The sequence below is a fragment of the Mesoplodon densirostris genome, chromosome 14 (assembly GCF_025265405.1).
Source record: "Mesoplodon densirostris isolate mMesDen1 chromosome 14, mMesDen1 primary haplotype, whole genome shotgun sequence".
Lineage (NCBI taxonomy): Eukaryota > Metazoa > Chordata > Mammalia > Artiodactyla > Ziphiidae > Mesoplodon > Mesoplodon densirostris.
Genome location: NC_082674.1, coordinates 46,642,139 through 46,665,085, shown reverse-complemented (window position 1 = coordinate 46,665,085; position 22,947 = coordinate 46,642,139). Strand labels below are relative to the sequence as shown.

At 36.1% G+C, this 22,947-nt stretch overlaps 1 protein-coding gene across 2 annotated transcripts in view; it reads left to right on the top strand.

Moving 5' to 3' along the window:
- PPP4R3B (protein phosphatase 4 regulatory subunit 3B) overlaps positions 1 to 21,507 on the top strand; it is a 67,979-nt gene extending 46,472 nt beyond the window's left edge. The window contains exons 12-16 of one of the 2 annotated variants that reach the window (XM_060116701.1): positions 2,762 to 2,931; positions 4,932 to 5,071; positions 5,487 to 5,650; positions 7,897 to 8,099; positions 19,842 to 21,507. In XM_060116701.1, coding sequence (XP_059972684.1) covers positions 2,762 to 2,931; positions 4,932 to 5,071; positions 5,487 to 5,650; positions 7,897 to 8,099; positions 19,842 to 19,937 — 773 coding nt within the window. In that variant the 3' untranslated portion in view covers positions 19,938 to 21,507. Of the gene's footprint in view, positions 1 to 2,761; positions 2,932 to 4,931; positions 5,072 to 5,465; positions 5,651 to 7,896; positions 8,100 to 19,841 lie in introns of both variants that reach the window. The other variant, XM_060116700.1, reaches the window with a different exon arrangement.
- Positions 21,508 to 22,947: the final 1,440 nt, after the last annotated feature.

Sequence of the window (22,947 nt, the reverse complement as noted above, 5' to 3'; positions counted from 1 at the left end):
GCCATTCCAAATAGCACTGTAATAATAACCTGGTATTGGGTTGGCCAAAAATTTCGTTCAGGTTTTTTCATAAAACCCGAACGAACTTTTTGGCCAGCCCAATACATAAATCTTTCTCTTTTTTTTTCTTTTTCTTTTTTTTTTTTTTGCTGTACGCGGGCCTCTCACTGCTGTGGCCTCTCCCGTTGCGGAGCACAGGCTCCGGACACACAGGCTCCGCGGCCATGGCTCGCGGGCCCAGCCGCTCCGCGGCATGTGGGATCTTCCGGGATCGGGGCACGAACCCGTGTCCCCTGCATCGGCAGGCGGACTCTCAACCACTGCGCCACCAGGGAAGCCCCATAAATCTTTCTTTACTGGTTTATTTCCATAGGATAGATTCCCTATATTGGGATTGCCAGAGAAAAATGTTTATATATTTTAATATATCCTTTTTCAATTTTAATTTACTTTCCATATTATTTTCCCAAAAGATTGAAGCACTTGACATGAAGAATACATTCAATGAATAGCACTCATTGTTACTGCTTTTTAAAATGTTATCCAGCTGATGATGGAAAATGTATTCAGTTCGTGTTTTAATTTACATTTTCCTTGATAACATCTTTTCACATTTTAGTGCTTTTGCATTTTATCTGTTGTGAATTGCCTTTTATCTTTTTCTTAGAGCTCTTGTATGTTAGAGATACTAGCAGTTATCACATTTTGGGGAAAAAAACGTCCCAGTTTCATTTGTCTTTTGTCTTTACGTTTATTTATGGCATTGTTTTGCATATAATTGCTATAAGATTCTTTATGATGACAAATATGTCTTATTTTTCTTTTATGGCTTTCGGTGTTTTTGTCTTGCTTATTAGGAAAGTCTCCTGTGTCCTAAGTTTATACAAATATTTTCCTCAATTTTCTTCTAATATTTTTATTATTTTGTACATTTATATTTGTAATGCATCTGAAATTTGTTTTTGCATATGGCTTGAAGTGAGAGTCTAGCTTTCTTTTCTACTGGATGTATAGCCAATTGTGCTAACACCTTATTAAATAAACTATATTTTCCTTACTGAATTAAAATATCACTTTTGGTTTTCAGTAAGTTACCATATATACTTGTGTCTTATTTCTGAACCATCTATCCTTTTATTTCACTAGATAAAATGAATGGGAAAATTTATTCGTATGCCATTATAGTATCTCTGTTGTAAAGTTTAATATCTGCTAAGTACCTCCTCAGTTTTCTTTTCATAATTGTCTTGGTTCTTGGACATCTGTTCTTCCACAGTAACTTAAATATAACTTTATCCAGTTCATCCTGATTGGATTTACACTAAATTTTTATATTAATTTTGGAACAGTTAATGTTCTCATACTCGATTTTCCTATATGGCTTTCTATAAATAGTCCTTTCTGAAATGACTGCAGAATGGTCACATTTAAATGGATATAACTGAACAAATCTCCAGTATTTAAATGTTTACATTGCTTCAAGATTTCCATTATTATAAACAATGCCGTTTTAACTATAGCTTTGTGTGCATGTTACTTCATTTACCGGCAGTGTATGAAAGTGCCTGTTTGCTCAGGTCTTTGGCAATACTTCAGTCTTTTTAATCTTAGGAAAACTATTTCTTATCCTTCCATAAAAAGAGGTGATGTTTTAAGTCTAGCAGTTCTGTCCACACCTGTTTAGCCTTACAGGTATCATACATTTATACCTTATGTGGCCTATTTCTGTTTTATTTTCAGATAATATTTAAAACCTCTTTGGACAGACACAACTTCTTTCAATAACTTAGATCTGTGAACAGGGGGTTAAAATGAGAGAGTGACTTACAAAATCAGAAACCTTGTATTTTAAAAGATGTGGCTAGTGGTATCTGTAGAATAAATTAAACTACTTAGGAGAAAGGTTACAAGTTAAAAGATCAAACATAAAAATAAGGGATTGAAATTACAGTATTTTGTGTTCCATAAAGGTTTTAGCAATAATATTGCTAAATTTGTTTAGCTTTATTTAGCTAGGGAAAAGACTAGTTAAAGGGAAATTTTCTTTTCAATATTCTAAAATGTAAAGAGCCAAATTATACTGCTTATTTGTTACTCTGTCATTCTTTTACAGATACAGTCTGATCTGCCACAGTACATGTTTACCAAAGGTTAAACAGCTCATAAGCAATTGGTAAACAAGGGAGTGATGTTATTATAATCCAGAGGTAGTGTTGGTTCACAGATGATTTTCCCAAGGCAAAGAGAACTGGAATAGCTTTCATCAGAAAAGTAAAAAAACCTTTGGCTCTCCTGTATACTAGTAGCAGGAGCCCCTTTGGCTGTATTTTCGGAAAACTTAAAAGAAGCACCTATCTCCAAAGCTCCCCCCACTCCCCTCTTTGCCCTGTCCCCCCGAGAGGTAAGGCAGTCTCGGCTCTTGGCAGGTTGCACCATTCCTTTCCCCTTCTCAGTGACAGCCCCTACTGATTCTAAGCTGCCTTCACTGCATTGTCTCCGCATCCAGCAGCACTGCTCTAAGTAGTGCCGGCATTTGTGTTGTGCCTACCAATTATTGGGGCTTTTGTTAGCTCTCGCCCCAAGTTGTACAAATTCTGAGTTGGTTTTTCCCTAATTCTGTTTTTCGCAAAATCCAATTGTTCTTAGTGCAATTTTGCTTTTTACTTTAGAAGAACATATACATTGCTTTATGTAAAAATACCTGTATAATAATTAATACTAGTAAGATTAGCAACTTATTCTCTGTATTATTTTTAATTAGGTGCTCTTCGTTTTATGAGGCGGATAATTGGCCTTAAAGATGAATTTTATAATCGTTACATCACCAAGGGAAATCTTTTTGAGCCAGTTATAAATGCTCTTCTGGATAATGGAACTCGGTACAATCTATTGAATTCAGCTGTTATTGAGTTATTTGAATTTATAAGAGTGGTAAGTTTATATTAAAAGATTCTTAGTAAATTAAAATAATTATATGTTTAGTGATGTTAATATTTTAAATTGTGAAATTCAGCATAGTAAACTGCGTTTATGCTATGTTCTTCTCAGTTCCATTTTTTTGCCAAATGTTTCAGGATATTTAGCATATGTGGACATTTCACTCAAGCATGCCATTCATGTGATCTCTGTGATCTCTTGTAAGGGTAGTGATAAAAATGAATAGAAAGATTGAAAAATATTTCCCTTGGTAGACATTGATACAAAATGCATAAAAGGTAGGATGTTATCATGGAATTTTAAGTTGAAGAAACTGAGAAGTTAGATGAACTACTCCAACTGCCTTATTTTATAGATGAGGGCTTGAGACATCCAAAGTGATTAGCTGACCTATTCAGGTGCATTCATTTGGTTAGGAGCACAGGCAGGGATTGAAGATACGGTGCAGCTCAGTCTTGAGTCTCAGTCAGGCAACAAAAGATTTGTCATAAAAAGATCTGGAGAGAGCTCTGTGTGAATACCAAGGATAAGATGAATAACTGAAGAACCGGTAAGATAATTTTACCCTGTCCCACACAGTGAAATGATTCCACTGGAGGAAATGGCCACATGGTTAGAAGAAACTTGAAAAAAGAAAGTCAAAGCTAGAAATTCATTCTCTAGTTTTGCTTCTTACAAATCAGATTTGTACTGATGACACAGTATTCTCACGTAAAGATTATTTGGCTGACTAGATTGTTTTTCTTAGAGTAGTCGCTTGCCAAGAGTATGGTTTGCAAAAAGGATGAAGAAGATAGAAGTACTGTCTTTAGCCTTGGAAAAAAGGGAACATGGTTGACTAGCTCACCAAGAATCTGAACCCAGGTTCACAGTGTACTGTTCTATGAATTAGAGATTAACTTTTATATATATTTTTTCCTTTAAAATTTTTGTTGAGATATGGATAAAATGAATTATAAGGTTCACAGCCCCATCCCTATTCCTATGATTGAATTTGTTTTTCTGAAAATAATTTTGAGGGGTTGATAAATGTACATTGAATCCCCAAACTTACCTTTTTTTGTTTCAATGTGTAACACAACTATTTTACCTAGGTTTCTAATTTTTCTCCTTTGCATATTTTTTTGATTCAGGTGTTCAGGGGAACTAGATTAAAGACATAATAGTCCTTAATACAACCAGGTTATGGTATATCTTTTAAGGAAGTGGCATGTATATATCCTACCGGTATTAGTCCTGAATCACAACTTATTTATTTTTAATGATGAGCCTGCTTTGCACCCATTCATTTGCAGTGATCACTTAAAATGGTTCATTTAGAATTTAAAATTTATTACTATCGGTTTATTTCACAAAAATTACACCACTAGAGAACTGTGGAAATATACAAGAGGAATTCAAGTTGTTTTACCAAATATGTATATGTGATATAGTCAGAGGAATCTGTTTATTTTTTAAGTAAGGCTTGTCTTGTTTTGATAGTTAAACAAGGCATCATCAATAATATCTTTCAATGTTTGTTGAAAATATAATTTCAACATCTGCTTTCTAACTAGGTGTGCACTCTTGATCAGGCCATCCAGTCTCTCTCATAGCCTCAATTTTCCCTTTCTGTAAAATAGGGATAATAAAACTTATTTTATAAAATTGTTATGAGGATCAAGTGAAATTGTATGTGATAAGTGCTTTTTAAATTGTAAAGTGCTATTATGTAAGTGCAAAAAATAAACAGACAACATAAACTAAATACATTTACCTTTCAAATGTTCTTTGTAGTCTCCCCAAAAGGGCTTCAGTGAATTGCTTCTCCTTTTTTCCAAGTGTTCTGTGGAGTCCTGGCTCATGTATAAAGAAACTAGGACGTTTATTTTTGGAAGATGATTTTGAAAAACCTTTTTTTTGATCAGCTTTGGAACTATAAAAAAACTTTTTAAAAGTTTTTCTTCTAACAAGCATTGTATTATATTTGAAATATAAATTTTGTGCTTATACAGGAAGATATCAAGTCGCTTACTACACATATAGTTGAAAACTTTTATAAAGCACTTGAATCGATTGAATATGTTCAGACATTCAAAGGATTGAAGACTAAATATGAGCAAGAAAAAGACAGACAAAATCAGAAACTGAACAGGTATTGTTTAAGTATATTGCATTTATAGCCTATAAAATTATGTTCAAAATCATGTGTAGTTTGATCTTACATATGAAATTTACCCAGGAATTTTCTTTCCATCATTAGATAGTACAGGGTTGTGTAGGAGGGTAGTATATCCTCCCTACACTGAATCTTTTATATTAAAAATTACTGCTCCATATCATAACTCAAGATAAATTTTTAGGTTGGTGTACAAACATCCTTGGAGTGTTCTCTGGTTTCTGGTTACATCTTATATCATAACTGAGGTGATTATGATATGTTATACTCAGTTAAAGTTATTTCAGCTCCTCTTGGTTATACATGTTCTCATATAATCTGGTCAGGAATTTTAAATCATTACTTAATATTTGTGATATATTTCTTACAGTGTACCATCTATATTACGTAGTAACAGATTTCGCAGAGATGCAAAGGCATTGGAAGAGGATGAAGAAATGTGGTTTAATGAAGATGAAGAGGAGGAAGGGAAAACAGTTGTGGCACCAGTGGAAAAATCTAAAGCAGAAGATGATTTTCCAGATAGTTATGAAAAATTCATGGAGACTAAAAAGGGTATTAAAATTTTGAATTTTTGATTAGTTCATTCTCTTATTTAGTATAGAAATTATTCAGTTGTTTGTGAAGTTGTGATAATAGTTTATAAAGCATGAAAGATATGAATTTTATGCTAAATCAAAACCTTTTAAAATTATCACTTTTTTCAAATCTGATTTTTCAAAACATTTTGTGTTTAAAATGTTTTTCTTGAAACTTGCCATTTTGTGATTCTCTTCATTTGCTGTTTATAAATTGCATTGTCTATACTTTGCCTTCTGTGAACAGTTGTGCTTTTATTTCAATAATAATAGAGATCATATAGATCCATAGAAACTTTCCAGAGCACTCTGTCATTTATAGCTGGAGAAACTAAGCTTAAAGAAAGAAGTACTTTACTCTTTGAAATTTTAAAATTGTTATAAAAGTTTCATAAAGATAAAATGTCAAGGGACTTCCCTGGTGGTCCAGTGGGTAAGACTCCGTGCTCCCAGTGAAGGGAGCCCAGGTTCGATCCCTGGTCGGGAACTAGATCTCGCATATGCCGCAACTAAGAAGTCCTCATGCTGCAACTAAAAAAAGATCCTGCGTGCCGCACCTGAAGATCCCGACCCGGAGCAGCCAAAACAAATAAATGTTCAAAAAAAAAAAACAAAGATAAAATGTCAAGAACGGAAAAGTAACAGTAAAATTTCCTGTCTTTCAAATATGTTTAACTTGTTTATAAAACTAAGATCTTACTAGTGTTTTTCAGAAGAACCAATCACTTTAATTCTATAATTTAAATGTTTCAAAAAATTTATATCTTGAAAGGCAAAAGCATTTCCTAGACTTACATGTAAGTTTGTGATTTTCTTTCCTTTTTTAAAATTTATTTATTTATTTATTTATTTACTTTGGCTGCGTTGGGTCTTCGTTGCGCGTGGGCTTTCTCTAGATGTGGCGAGTGGGGGCTTCTTTTTGTTGTGGTGTGCAGGCTTCTCACTGTGATGGCTTCTCTTGTTGCAGAGCAAGGGCTCTAGGTGCACGGGCTTCAGTAGTTTTGGCATGCGGGCTCAGTAGTTGTGGCTCGCAGGCTCTAGAGCGCAGGCTCAGTAGTTGTGGCATACGGGCTTAGTTGCTCCGCGGCATGTGGGATCTTCCCGGACCAGGGCTCGAACCCGCGTCCCCTGCATTGGCAGGTGGATTCTTAACCACTGTGCCACCAGGGAGGTCCCAAGCTTGTGATTTTCAATGTGCTATTTTCTAAAGGCATTTCTCATTAGTTAGTGTTTCATTAATTTCTTATTACATTTTCCTTGAAACTGTTGCTACCAGCCTCACTCATTTTCCACTCATCACTGCCGTAAGTTCTATTTATTTCAGCCTGGGGGATCACAATAGCCTATTAAAATGTCCTAAGGAATAGGTACCTTTTGGTAGCCAAATTCTTCTACCTTTACTCATTACAGGCCCTGCCCTGAGTACTGTCAGAAGAGGCAGTGAGGCCATACTTGAAGTACTGCTTCCAGTTAAGAAACATAATCAAAAATAGTGGCAGCCAGGGCTTCCCTGGTGGCGCAGTGGTTGGGAGTCCGCCTGCCGATGCAGGGGACACGGGTTCGTGCCCCCGTCTGGGAAGATCCCACACGCCGCGGAGCGGCTGGGCCCGTGAGCCATGGCCGCTGAGCCTGCGCGTCCGGAGCCTGTGTTCCGCAACGGGAGAGGCCACAACAGTGAGAGGCCCGCGTACCGCAAAAAAAAAAAAAAAAAATAGTGGCAGCCAGATGTTAAAGGATAGTAGATACTTTTGTCATAAAGGAAACAGATAAAGGAACCTGGAATATTCAGGAAATAAATGTCTGATAAACATGATCCTAATCATTTTCTTTAGGCATTTGGAATATTATTGACTTGTGGGAGAGATTATTAGGTTTTCACAATGAGTATGGAAGTGTAGAGTCAGTGAGCGGAAGCTGCAGAGAGACAATGAAAGAAGAGTCAGACAGCTAGTGAGTCCTTGGAAGAGTCCTAGATATAGCGGTGTAGAATTCTAGCATACGGTGGCTGATCTGTTATATGATTCTGAAGTTTCTTTCTAATCCTGAGATTTCTAAGACTCCAGCAAATAAAGACTTATCACTGTACACATCATGCTCTACCCTCTTAGCTCTTAGAAAAACACAAAGGCACTGTTTTATAAGTTTTTAAATTATTGTTCTTTTCAGATGCTTTGACTTAGCAATATTTACTGATAAAGATTCAAATTTTTACATTTGCTTTAGCAAAGGAAAGTGAAGACAAGGAAAACCTTCCCAAAAGAACATCTTCTGGTGGCTTCAAATTTACTTTCTCCCACTCCACCAGTGCTGCTAATGGAACAAACAGTACAAACAGTAAATCTGTAGTGGCTCAGACACCACCAGCAAGTTCTAATGGATCCTCTTCCAAAACTACAAACTTGGCTACATCAGTAACAGCCACCAAGGTACGTGAAACTGCTCTACACACAAACTTCGCTTTTTTCGTCTGTAGAATTATTTCATGTTTCCTGAAGAAAATTTGGATAATAAAAATAATCTCAAAGAAGAAAAAAAGTTGCACACATTGTCATCAGAGAACATGACTGCTAACATTTGATTGATTTTTCTTTAGGTATATGGGTTTATCTGATACAATTACAGTCTCTGTATAAGCACAGTTTTGTATCCTGCTTTCATTAATTATGAGAATTTTTCTCTGTTATTAAAACATTGTTGAGGACTGTAGAATTTCATTTGATTTAGCTGTATCATAGTATTTGTAAGCATCCCCTCCCCCCACAGATATTTTGGAGCGCATAAGTTGATTCTGATATTTCACTGACTACTGGCATTGTTGCATTTTAAGTTATTTTCTTGGATAGATGAGTAGAACAATGTTCTCACCCACCCATTTGTCAAATTCCTCTCCAGAAAGACTATACCAGTTAATGTTACCATAAGCATTGTACGAGTATGCTTGGTTCACTGCAGCTTTGGCACTGTTACTATAATGATTTTTAATCTTTACCAGTTAGGTAGAGGAGACAGTATATATCTCGTTCCTAATTGTGTCATTTGTTACTAGTAAGGTTGAATATTAGCCTTCTGAATTTGCTCTTTTGTTAATTGTCTGTTCATAGTCTTGCCTTTTTAAAAATTGGTTTATGTCTTTTTAATATGAGTGAGTCTTTGGTTAAGAATATTAACCTTTTTGTCATTCACATAGCAAATGTATTTCCCATTGGTTACTTTTTTCATGTAAACAAGTTTAAATTTTATATAAAACTTTTTTCTTTCATTTATGTTATTATTATATGTAATATGTCCTTTTCCCCAAAAAGGAGTGGCTTAAAATAAAAAGGCATAAATAAAGGACAACTGTTAGTATAAGGATAGAAGGACAAGAGAAGGCCATAGTAGAAAACCTAAGTGAAGTGATGCTTCTTGTTTTGAACACAGAATATAAGTCTGAGTTTATTTATTTTACAAAAATGTAGAATCTTTCTTCAGTATTGTAGCAAGGTGGGCTCTTGACTAAAGATGACAGAAGTAGCATTTTCAGTAGGATTCTCCTTTTTGTGAAACACAGTTTATGTTATTGAAAAAGAATTTTTAAATTTTCATTTTTTGATAGGATAATTTAGTATAATATTATGACACTATATTAAGAATGTTTGCTGTGGAGTTACATTGCTTGGGTTCAAATCTTGGCTGTGCCTCTTTCTTTGTGTTTGATCTTAAGTAAATTATTTAATCTCTCTGGGCCTTAGTTTTCTCATTTTAAACAGGGATAAAACAGCACCTTCTTTATAGGTTTGTTGTGAAGGTTTAATTATTTAATAAATGTAAAGAGTTTAGAACACTATTTGGCACATTCTCAATATATACTAGCTTTTCTTTTTTTTTATTAATCAAAGTAATATATGCACTTACTTTTAAAAGACAAATAGCATTAAAAGTATTGAAAAAAAAAACAGTCCTCTTTTCTTCTCCGCAGCGAAAGCTTGGAACTCTTCTAGCTCTTTCTTCTATTTCTAATTAATATGCTAATACTGCCATATTGTTTTACCACTCCGTACCAGATCCTCACCTTTATTACTCTCTGTATCACAATTTTTGGTTAAAACAATATGTGATAATTTTATAGCTATAATAACATAAATATTCTTTATTCATTAATTTTTTTCCTGCTTTTTTTCTATACTGTGTTTTTCTTTATAACTTTTCTCTTTTTATAGAGTAAATAACCTCTCAGGTTAGTTTCCACATAGTCTCCCCCTTGGAGACATCTCTCTTAAAATCTCCCATCTTGTCCCAGCCTAGATTGGTTCCTCTCCAGACTTGCTGCTCAGCTGTTGTCTTAAGGCTGCCTCTGCCATCACAGTAATACTTCCTTTTGCCTTGCTTCTTTTCTTATGTTGATTGTTTCCTGGATCTCAGGTCTCTGTTCTCTTTCTTGATTTTCCATCTCATTTTGTTGGAGCATACCCTCTCTGTTTCCTGGGAAAAGAATTCCATGAGAGATAAAGTTTGAGACCTTGCATGTATGAAGATGTCTTTATTGTATCCTCATACTTGATTGACAATTTAACTGAATGTAGAGCCAAATTAGAAATAATTTTCTTTCAAAAATTTGAAGTTATTGCTGCCAAGAAATCCAGAGACATTCTTATTCCTGATTGTGTGTGTGTGATTTTATTTGATTCTTCTTGGAAGCATTTGGGGTTTTTTATCTCTGTGTTCTGAAATTTCAGGATGATATACTTTGGGCATTCTCAGCTAAACAGTCATGACCTTTAGTTTTGGGACATTTTATGCTCTTTCACTGTAGCTTATTGTTTGGATATTGGGCCTTATAATTTTCATAATTTTTCTCTCCTATTACTCATTTTTTTGTTCTATTTTCTGGGTTATTTCCCTGAGTTTTTAATTTACTGTCCTTCCAGATAATTTTTTATTTATGAACAAGCAAAATCAAGTGCAAACACAAACACATATTTCACCTTTTTTGACACTAAAAGCAGATTGCCAAATACATTTGTTCTACATCTTTTGGGGGAACAGATAGAAAAATAGCAATTGTTCTTGGAAAACAAATTAATTGCTCAGTCACTCAAGACTATCACAAAAATTTGATATTAAGCAAGATAGGAGCTCACAGAGTAAAGCACTAGTTATATTGGCTCTCAACCTTTTTCAACAAACTGACCACATTTCTAAGTGAAGGCAAGTTCTTTATCACCAATAGCCCTTTAGCCATTTTCACCATCATTGCTTTTCAGGTGTCCAGCAAAGTGATTCAGAGGTAGATAGATTAGATAGATAGATTGATTGATAGATAGATAGATAGATTGATTGATTCTTTTTTTAGATCCTTTTCCATTATAGCTTATTACAAGATGTTGAATATAGTTTCCTGTGCTATACAGTAGGTCTTGTTGGTTATCTATTTTATATATAGTATTGTGTATATGTTAATCCCAAACTCCTAATTTATCCGTTCCCCCCCACCCTTTTCCCCTTTGGTAACCATACGGTTCTTTTCTGTCCGTTAGTCTATTTCTGTTTTGTAAATAAGTTCATTTGTATCATTTTTTTTAAGACTCCACTTACAAGCAATATCATGATGTTTGTTTTTCTCTTTCTAACTTACTTCACTTAGTATGATAATCTCTAGGTCCATCCATGTTGCCTCAAATAGCATTATTTCATTCTTTTTTATGACTGAGTATTACTCCATTGTGTATATTTATCACATGTTCTTTATCCAGTCATCTGTCAACGGACAGGTTGCTTCCATGTCCTGGCTATTGTAAATAGTGGTGCAGTGAACATTGTGGTACATGACTCTTTTTGAATTCTGTTTTTCTCAGGGTATATGCCCAGTAGTGGAATTGCTGGGTCATATGGTAGTTCTATTTTTAGTTTTTTAAGGAACATCCATACTGTTCTCCATAGTGGCTGCACCAATTTACATTCCCACCAACACTGTAGGACGGTTCCTTTCTCTCCACATCCTCTCCAGCATTTATTATAATGTAGACTTTCTGATGATGGCCATTCTGACCAGTGTCAGATGTTACCTCATTGTAGTTTTGATTTGCATTTCTATAATAATTAGTGATGTTGAGCATCTTTTCATCTGCCTGTTGGCTTTCTGTATGTCTTCTTTGGAGAAATGTCTGTTTAGATCCTCTGCCCTTTTTTTTTTTTTTTTTTTTTTTTTTTTGCGGTACACGGGCCTCTCACTGCTGTGGCCTCTCCCGTTGCCGAGCGCAGTCTCAGGACACACAGGCTCAGCGGCCATGGCTCACGGGCCCAGCCGCTCCGTGTCACGTGAGATCCTCCCGGACCGGGGCACGAACCCGTGTCCCCTGCGTCGGCAGGCGGACTCTCAACCACTGCGCCACCAGGGAAGCCCCCTCTGCCCATTTTTTAATTGGGTTTGTTTCTTTGATGTTGAGTTGTTTGAACTGTTTATACATTTTGGATATTAACCCCTTACTGGTCCTATCATTTGCAAATCTTTTTCCCATTCAGTAAGTTGTCTTTTCGTTTTTGCTTTGCAAAAGCTTTTAAGTTTAATTAGGTCCCATTTTTTAATTTTTGCCTTTATTTCCTTTGCTTTAGGAGACTGATCCAAAAAAATATTGCTACAACTTATGTCAGAGATTGTTCTGCCTATGTTTTCCTCTAGGAGTTTTATAGTATCTGGTTTACATTTAGATCTTTAATCCATTACAAGTTTATTTTTGTGTATGGTATTAGAGAATGTTCTAATTTCATTCTTTTACATGTAGCTGTCCAGTTTTCCCAGCACCACTTGTTGAAGAGACTGTCTTTCAATTGTATATTCTTGCCTCCTTTGTCATAGATTAATTGACCATAAGTGCATGGGTTTATTTCTGGGCTTTGTATCTTGTTCCATTGATCTATATGTGTGTTTTTTGTGCCAGTACCATACTGTTTTGATGACTTAGCTTTGTAGTACAGTCTGAAGTCAAGGAGCCTGATTCCTCCAGCCCCATTCTTCTTTCTCAGGATTGCTTTGACTATTTGGGGTCTTTTGTGTTTCCATACAAATTTTTGAATTTTTTGTTGTAGTTCTGTTGGTAATTTGATAGGGAATGCATTGAATTTATAGCTTGCCTTGAGTGGTATGGTCATTTTAACATTGATTCTTTCATTCTTTCATGGAAAAAACACGGTGTATCTTTCCATCGGTTTGTGTCATCTTCAGTTTCTTTCATCAGCATCTTATAATTTTAGTCACCATCATTGTGGATTGCTACAATCGAATTGATTGGTTCTTAAAATTAAATAGATCAGGTGATAATTTGTTTTCCTTTGGGAGGCATCCTAAAGCTCTAATATATTTTTTAAAAATCACATTCTTTGAAAATTTTACAGTTTTCAAGGTCAGCAAAACAGTAGCTACTAATGAAATTTATTTATTATTTTTGGCTGCATTGGGTCTTTGTTGCTGCACGTGGTCATTCTCTAGTTGTGGCGAGTGGGGGCTAGTCTTCATTGCAGTGCATGGGCTTCTCATTGTGGTGGCTTCTCTTGTTGCAGAGCATGGGCTCTAGGTGCATGGGCTTCAGTAGTTGCAGCACGTAGGCTCAGTAGTTGTGACACGATGGGCCTAGAGCACACAGGCTTCAGTAGTTGCGGCACATGGGCTCAGTAGTTGTGGCTCATGGGCTCTAGAGCGCAGGCTTAGTAGTTGTGGCACACAGGCTTAGTTGCTCCACAGCATGTGCGATCTTCCCGGATCAGGGATTGAACCCGTGTCCCCTGCATTGGCAGGTGGATTCCTTAACCACTGCGCCACCAGGGAAGTCCCTACTAATGCAATTAAAAGATATTTTTTAAAGATATGAATGCTATAGAGACACAGAATATTACTTTAGCTGTAGAGCTGTAAAATATATGCACATTTTCCTTGAGGAAAAATACTTACAAAATCAAAATGAGAAGCCATTAGTGGGTGCTAAAACAAACACTTCTTTTGCTACAGATTCACAGAAAAAGAAAACACTACATCTTGCTTTTTCACATAACAAGCTTATCTGGATGAGCATTCCATATCAGGACATAAAAGAACTTCCTCCGTAGAATTCCAAAGTATGGATGGATATGTGACCTTTTACATACAGCATTTCACATACATGTATATTTCTATAGAGAATGTGCATTTACAATTTTGACAAATGTTATCACATATAAATGCTCAGTAAAATAGGAATAAATGGATAATTTCTTAACATGATATATATGGCTGATAACAAAAGCTAGCTTTATCCTTAAGGAAGAAATATTAGAAGCATTCATACCAAAGTCAGGAACAAGACAGGATGCCACTATCACTGCAGTTATTTAACCATTGTTCTGGGGTGTTGGATAGTGCAATTAGGTGAGATAAAGAAATCTATAAAAATTAGAAGACATAAAAGCTATCACTTTTGCTGGTGATTAAAACAAAATTTTACTCATATTTATATAAAAATTACATGATATCAAAAATTAGAAGATATAAAAACTATCACCTTTACTGATGATTAAAATTTTTTAATCACATTGAAGGAAGATCTATGTATTCTTCTTTTTTTTTTTTTTTGGCTGTGGCACTCAGGATCTTTGTTGCGGCATGCAGGATCTTTTAGTTGCAGCATACGGAACCTTTAGTTGCAGCATGTAGGCTCTTAGTTGCGGCATGCAGGATCTGGTTCCCTGACCAAGGATCAAATCCAAGCCCCGTGCATTGGGAGCATGGAGTCTTAACTGCTGGACCACCTGGGAAGTCCCATCTATGTATTCTTTATTTCATTGAGTACAGCAGGGGTTCCCAACACCCAGGCCTGTTAGGAACCAGGCCGCATAGCAGAAGGTGAGTGGCAGGCAAGCAAGCAAAGCTTCATCTGCTGCTCCCCATCGCTCACATTACAGCCTGAACCATCCCTCCCCCCCATCCAAACTATGGAAAAGTTGTCTTCCACAAAACCAGTCCCTAGTGCCAAAAAGGTTGGGGACCACTGGAGTCAAGGATAATTCTTGAATTCTGTCCCCTTAGATTTGTTAACATGATGAATTATGTTAAGTTTCCTAACTTAAAATTTCTTAATTTGTCAGTTTTAGTTCAGAAAGAGTCATTGTTTCTTCATAGGTTTTTGTTATTGTTACATCATTTGTTTTGATCCCTTCTTTCATACTAGAAATGTTTCTCAAGTGTCTGGTGATGCTTGGATTTTCTTTCATATATAAAAGTAAGGTAGTTTGGGATTGACATGTGCACACTGCTATATTTAAAATGGATAAACAACAAGGACCTAAGGTATAGCACAGGGAACTCTGCTCAGTTATACATATGTATATGTATAACTGAATCACTTTGCTATACACCTGTTAATCAACATTGTTAGTCAACTATACTCCAATAAAAATTAAAAATTAAACTTTTTTTTTTTTTGCGGTTTGCGGGCCTCTCACTGTTGTGGCCTCTCCCGTTGCAGAGCATAGGCTCTGGACGTGCAGGCCCAGTGGCCATGGCTCATGGGCCCAGCCACTCCACGACATGTGGGATCTTTCCGGACCGGGGCACGAACCTGTGTCCCCTGCATCGGCAGGCGGACTCTCAACCACTGCGCCACCAGGGAAGCCCAAAAATTAAAAATTAAGAAAAAAAAGAAAGCCTTGAGGAGAAGTGCCTCAGTGAGGTGCTAATCTATTTATGCAGTAAAAATATAAAATAAATTCATCTGCTAGGCTCACAGCACCAAACTAAAAAAAAAAAAAAAAATGTAAGGTAGGCTTTTCAACAAGACTGCCAAGACAATTCACTGAGGTAAAGAATCATCTTTTCAACATGGTGTTAGGACAACTTGGATATCTGCATTCAAAAGAATGAAGTTGGACCCTGCCCCCTCACCACGTTACAGAACTTAAAGTAGACAGAAGTTTTAAATATAAGAATTAAAAGGATAAAACACTTAGAAAAAACTACAGGCGTAAATATTCATGTCCTCAAATTAAGCAGTGTTTTTTTTTTCTTTTTGTTTTTATTCACCACAAGGCTTGCAGGACCTTAGTTCCCCAGGGATCGAACCTGCACCCCCTGCAGTGGAAGCACAGAGCCCTAACCACTGGACCACCAGGGAATTCCCCTAAGCAGTGATTTCTTAGGTATAACACAGAAAGCACAAGTGTTACAAAAGAAAAAAATAGATAAATCAGACTTCATCAAAATCAAAAACTTCTTTGCTTCAAAGGACACTATCATACGGTGAAAAGGCAGTCCACAGAATGGGAGAAAATATATCTGATATGGGACTGGTATCCAGAATATATAAAGAACTCTTCAGCACAACACAGCAACCTGGTTTTAAAATGGGCATTTAAAAAGATTTCTCCAGGGCCTCCCTGGTGGCGCAAGTGGTTGAGAGTCCGCCTGCCGATGCAGGGGATACGGGTTCGTGCCCCGGTCTGGGAGGATCCCATATGCCGCGGAGCGGCTGGGCCCGTGAGCCATGGCCGCTGGGCCTGCGCGTCCGGAGCCTGTGCTCCGCAACGGGAGAGGCCACAACAGTGAGAGGCCCGCATACCGCAAAAAAAAAAAAAAAAAAAAAATTTCTCCAAAGAAGATATACAAATGGGGCATATAAGCACATGACAAAATGGTCAGCATCATTAGTCAGGAAAATGCAAATCAGAACCACAGTGAGATTCTACTTCACACCCACTAAAATATCTATAATAAAACACATGGACAAAAACGTGTGTTGGTGAGAAACTGCAACTCATACATTGTTGATGGGAATGTATCAATAAAATGGTGCAAATGCATTAGAATACAGTCTGGCAGTTCCCCAAAAAGTTAAATTCCATTCCTAGATATATACTCAAGAGAACTGAAAATATATGTCCACACTAAAACTTGTACATGAATATTAATAGCAGCTATTATTCAGCTATTATTTGGCTATTATTTGGCTATTATTCATAATAGCCAAAAAGTGGGAACAACCCAAATGTCCATCATCTGATGAGCAGATAAACAAAATGTGATATATCCATAACGATGAATATTATTTTGCCATAAAAAGGAAAAGGAATGAAGTACTGACATGCTACAACATAGATGAACCTGAAAACATTATGCTAAGTGAAATAAGCCAAACACAAAAGGCCACATATTGTATGCTTCCGTTAATAAGGACTGGTCCAAAATAAGCAAATCTTTAGAAACAAAGTAGATTTGTGATTTCCAGGAGCTGGGAAGGAGGGAGGAATGGGAAGTGACTAATGGGTAGGGGTCTGGGGGGGTGGTTGTTGATGAAAACACTCTGTAATTAGTAGTAACAGTCACAGAACTTTGGGAATATACTAAAACCACTGAACTGTACACTGCACAGGGGTGAACTTTAAGGTATGTGAATTATGTCTCAATTTTTAAAATAAGACAGTTAAAAACAATGAGAAGGGCCTACTGATGTGGACTTCATATAAAAGACTAGAGCAAATGCCCTGCTCTTTTTAGGGAGTGTTAGTGGTTTGGGGTTTTTTCCCTGTGGAGCCACCTAGCTCTTACAGGCATAGCTAGTCTGCTACACCTGGTGAGTATAAGCTCACCTGCTGGTGTTCTGAGAGCCTGGATGGTAAAGAAAGCTTAGAATGGAGGTGGGCGTGTCTCTGCTCGGCATGCAGAATTTACTGTTTCACCCTGGCACCTTTCCCCTGCCCTTTACTGTGCCTGAAGTCTTGAAGTGCAGAGCCTTTCTGTTGCTTTTCCTTTATGGTTGGTGGTGGTAGAGGAGCTGGAATCTCCCCGTGGGGGTAGGCGTGTGGTAGGGGAAGGAATTGTAGAATTGAGGATTCAGTTGTCTGTTTCACTGACTCAACTGTTAACTATCTTCCCTGCTTTCCCCAGTATTTTGGTGCCCTTACTTCCTAGTCTTTTCTGTGGTTAAGACAAATAAGTTTGCTTCTTATTTCTATATCCCCCTGCAAACCCTTCTTTCTTGACTTCGTTCTCCATTAAAACTGAGTGATTTTGCCTCTGATTTCTTTTTCCAAAAATGTCTTAACAGCTTTCATCTGCTGTTTTCTCCTTTCCTTTTTTGTCTTTGTTGATATATTGTCAGAAACAAAAATTTTTAAAGAGAATATAATGCCTGGGAAAGCAATCTAAATGTCCAACAAGGAATTTAACTTTGGCGGTGTATCCATACCATGGAATACTAGAGTTTAAAAGAATGAAATAGAACTTTGTGTACTAACATTGAAAGCTGATATTTGTTTAAAAACAATACATTTATAGTTATATATTAAAAGTCTGAAACCTATCAAATTCTTCACAGTGTGCATCTGTGGATTTATAGTTCCTTTTACTTCCAATATTTCATATTTTGTATTTTTATTCTTTGTATGGTAAACATGATTTTTTAAATGTATAATATGAGTTTGTTTATGGTGTATATATGTATAGATAATAGAGGTAAAATGAAAACTAAATTGTGTAGCCGAGTGTCAGACAGAATATTTATTGATCTTATGCCAGAGATTATTTTTTTTAATTAAAAAATGTGTCTTTTATTTTTACTTAAAAACCGAAGGCACTTTTTGGCCCACACAATATAAGTATAATTATTTACTGTATTACTTTTTTTTTTTTTTTTTTTTTTTTTGCGGTACGTGGGCCTCTCACTGTTGTGGCCTCTCCCATTGCGGAGCACAGGCTCCAGACACGCAGGCTCAGCGGCCATGGCTCATGGGCCCAGCCGCTCCGCGGCATGTGGGATCCTCCCAGACCAGGGCACGAACCCATGTCCCCTGCATTGGCAGGTGGACTCTCAACCACTGTGCCACCAGGGAAGCCCCCCAAAATTATTTTAAATGTTAACCATTTGGAACTGAAATGTTTGTACAATATGACATATAGTATTAAAAGCAAAATTAAAACTTTCCTTAATTTGCTGTGTGAATATCAGACTGGTGCCTTTTTATGCTGTAATTATGTCTTCTACTTCCTTTCGTCCAACTTGTTTGGCTTAGAAACCAAATAACAAATAATAATGATAACAGTAATAGTAGCTAATAGCAATTACTGAATAGTAACTACATACCAAACACTGTGCCAAGTGCTTTAAGTTTTGTTTTAAATTTAGCCACACTACTTCTTGCTTATCCAATTTACGATTTGTTTGTTAAGCTGAGAAAGAAGCAGAAAGATTCTCACTTAACTATAAGTTTTATTTGGTTCACAGACTTTCTGAAAACTGTTTCTAGCTGCTCAGAGCCCTTTGCTGATTAATATTACAGTGTTTCAGTTACATTCTGGTAAAGTGTTAATGCCAGATGCCTGGATTCTTTAGGTATGAAGCTACTTAGGTTTGAAATATGACTCATTTCAATTGTACTTGCTTATCCCCTAGAGGTCTTAAGGGTTTGAACTAGATGCAATGTTTACCGTAGCTCTCTTAACCTGTACGGTATGTGTACAGATTTCATGGAATTGGTTCAAATTAATGCAGACCTGAGGACATATTAATTGTCTGGGTAAAGTGTCCAGAGCTTTAATAGGATTTGCAAAGGGGTCCATTACTTACAAAAGGCCAAACACCTGAAATATCTGATCCTTTTCTTCTAGGTAGAGAGAGATAGCCCTAAATTTTTGTCATTAGTTTTTAGGAGCCAGTTCATGTGTTTATTATCGTCAGCCATTTAAAATTATTCTTAAAAAAGCAGAACAAAAAACAATGATGTGTACTTAGTGATGAAATATGTACATGAGGAACAGAGACTAAAAGGCAACTTTTTGTCACTGGCTGGCTATCATCTCTAGTGTAAGGTTAGAGAAATGAACTAGTTCATCTCCAAGGTCCTTCTAGCTCCAAATGTCATGATTCTTTGTGAGTCCTACTGTTTGGAGATATTTTTCCACAGTGAAATTTTGCTGAGTTGAATTATGAGGTATCATTAAAAATCCCATAAAAAAGTTGAGGGTAACTAAGAATACCACCAGTTGTACTTATTACTAAGTGTTCATAATTTCAAGCAGTTCCTTTATCAGATTCAAATATATCTGTTTCAGATATATGTGGTTAGTTTAGAAAAATGATTTCTAATACCTTTAAAAGTGACTACATTTGTACTGATAAGCTTTTTTTTTTAAGTTACATATGTTAAATTTTTTTTTTATTCTTCAATAGGGAAGTTTGGTTGGTTTAGTGGATTATCCAGATGATGAAGAGGAAGATGAAGAAGAAGAAACATCTCCCAGGAAAAGACCTCGTCTTGGCTCATAAGATATTTACTGGGGACCCTCAACATGTGGTTGTACAAAAATGCTGCAACTGTTCAATGAGCTGAAAATCTGAATCAGAAAGCTTTCTCACTTGAACTTATAAATATACAAGGAATAGCAGAAGACACTCAGTATATCAGCTAGGAGAGTTTAGTTCTGTAAAAAAAAAAAAACAGGCTTCCCAGGAACTTGATCACTTGCTAGTAATTAAGGGGTTTGCCTTTCAGGCTGTCAAAAAAAAAAGTTAGTAACCAGAACCTGGGAGATAGCTTCTCAGCAAGGAAACTCTCAGGTTTTGGGACGGTTTAGGGGAGGGACAAAGTTGATAAAATAATATTAATGCAGGGTTGCTCCAGGAGGGTTTCTGATTTAGAAACAGTTATAAAACTTCAGTTGCAAACCCAATAACATTACTTGTATAATGGTGCTGGCCATGTTGTTCTTTTAATCAGTTGCCTCTTTTTAAAAGAAATTTTTATGGAAAACAAGTTCAACTATCATAAAAAATAAAGTTAAGCTGTTGGGACCATTTCTTTGAAGATATAACAGAAATTCAGCCTTACTGGTAGGTAGAGGGAAATACACCCTGTATTACAGCACATGTTGAGTTTTCTAAACCAGGAACTTTCATTGTGTATTTTGATGAAAACAAACAAGCTGGATTCAAAATGGACAGTTTTGTTAATATAACTTTAAAATCAGCACTTTTAGAGATAACAGATGCCAAGAATCAGTACGGTAGTATTTCAAAATGATTTTCTCTAGAAATGGGAGTGGATTGAACAGAATGTTTTCAACTGCCTACCAGTACAATCTTTTGTGGAAGATACTTTGAAGTCACTTTCTGCTTTGTTAATAAAGTTGTCTCTCTCCAGAGCTGCAGGCAAGTTTTAAAGTGTAATTTATAAAGACTAACATACAAAGAATAGTGCTGAATTAAGTGGCATTTAATATCTACAGGCCATTTTGATCCAAGAAGTTACTTCAGTGTCAGAGTATGCAGCACATGAAGCTTTCCAAGAACTAACAAGGGTGTAATATGAAAGCTGCTTTTTTTTTTTTTAAGAATAAAAGCACATTCCACATACATAAATGAATTTAAAATAAACTGAGGCAAACAGTTAAGAGGTTTTATTTTTAGAACAGCAAGTTAACTGTAAATATTTTAATGTTAGTTTGCTCATCTATGATCTGAGATGCTGAAGTGAGAAAAACATCCCCCAAACTACAATTTAATGCATTGGGAAGAAAAAAACCAAAAAACTAAAAATAGTAATTCCAGCTACAGCCTTCAGATCACCCTTGTAATGTGTTACGGGTCCATTTTTCCTGGAATAGCTTAAACTGAAGCAGTTTCCCCTGTTATGGAGATTTTGTAGTTAATTTTAATTTTGGCTATTGTTTGGAAGATGGGCTGTCTGTGTAGATACGAAGTATAGTTTTTCCATAAAACAGATGTTTATTTTGTATTAAAAATACCACTGTACTTGTTTTACACCATTTGTATACATGTGGTGATATTAATGCTGACCTGTAAAATTCAGGAATTAAAATGTGACCCTGTAATTCTATGTTTGTTGCTTTTGTTTGGTTTGTTGTAAATATAAGTAAACTCCATTTTGAGATGTGTCCATTTTACAATATCTTTTTAAAGCCGGTAAGTTATCCATAGATATTTATTATAGACCACTGTGTCATACACCAATCTGAATGGAAGAATTCTAAACAAACAAGGGTCAACTGCACATAGAAGGTATGCCTTGGACACATAAAGTCTCAGCACCAAAGCATCACAGCATTGGGCTGTTATCACCTCTTTGATTAAAGGTACATATATTGAAAAAGACCTTCCACCTCATAAAGGCAAGTGACTCAGGATTTAAACCAAGATCAGTAAAGTTACCATATGAATACACTTTCTTTCAAGCAACTTTTATCAAGCCCCCTCACTCTTCTTAGCTCTTATTAAATTTCCTCTTGGACTCTAAGAAGCCCAACCCTAAAGCGTTTCCCTATTTACTCTTGACTCTTCCTGATTAAGTAATTTTAAGTTCCAGTAGGAAGTATTATCTTTATATATCTTATGAAGTTTCTTTAATTTTCCTTTCTGAAGAACTGCCACGAGTCTTTTAAATCATTTAAATCATCATGGGAAACTTTTCTTGTAGCAGAAATGTGAATGTATTGTTGAATTACAGGAAAACACTTTTCATGGTACAGAAGCTCACCCACAATGATACGAAAACAAGACTTAAAAATAACCCTTGAAAGAATAACTAATTTAAGATTACATGTTAGCTGCTGTCTTAAATGACTACCCTCAGGCAGATCAAGATTTTTATCTTTATCTATTTTCACTCAGTGAAGCAAGCCAGAGCCCACATTTGTATGCCTGAGGTTCTCTTAAAATTATATCTGTAAACATGTATGCAATATAGAAACTATTTTTAATAAAAAGCTACATGAACAGATTTCTGTGTTTTAACCACTAGTTTTTCAACTTGTCCATCTGTGATGAAAATGTGACAAATATAAAGTGATGCTGAGTTTTCTCTGCACGTTGAAAGTTGGAACTAACGTTAATTTTGGTATCCCTTTTAAAAAGCTTATAATGATAGATTTAAGGAGATAAAATGGAATTGTAAGTTAAACTCAGGAGTGGCCCGTAACTAGAAAAGAGGGTGCTTATGGGATGATACAACACAGGAAGCTTCTGAAAGGAAGGTTTCTCTCCTACTATTTCTGGTTATTTTTTAGCAAATGGACAACAGAACACTACCCGGGATCACTTCACACACAGAAGACCTACACCCATGGCAGAATTCCGGTCAACAGGCTCAAGCAATTGTTCCTTTATCTGTTTTAATGGTAGCTCTTCTAGAAAGAGTAATCGACAGAGTATTTTTAACATCCCCATGTCTATTTTTGAAGTCCTGTTTGCGCCTGCCTCGATGTGGGATGCTAAAATCTGTCCACCACCACCCCAGAGAACCACTCTTTTCATTAGATTG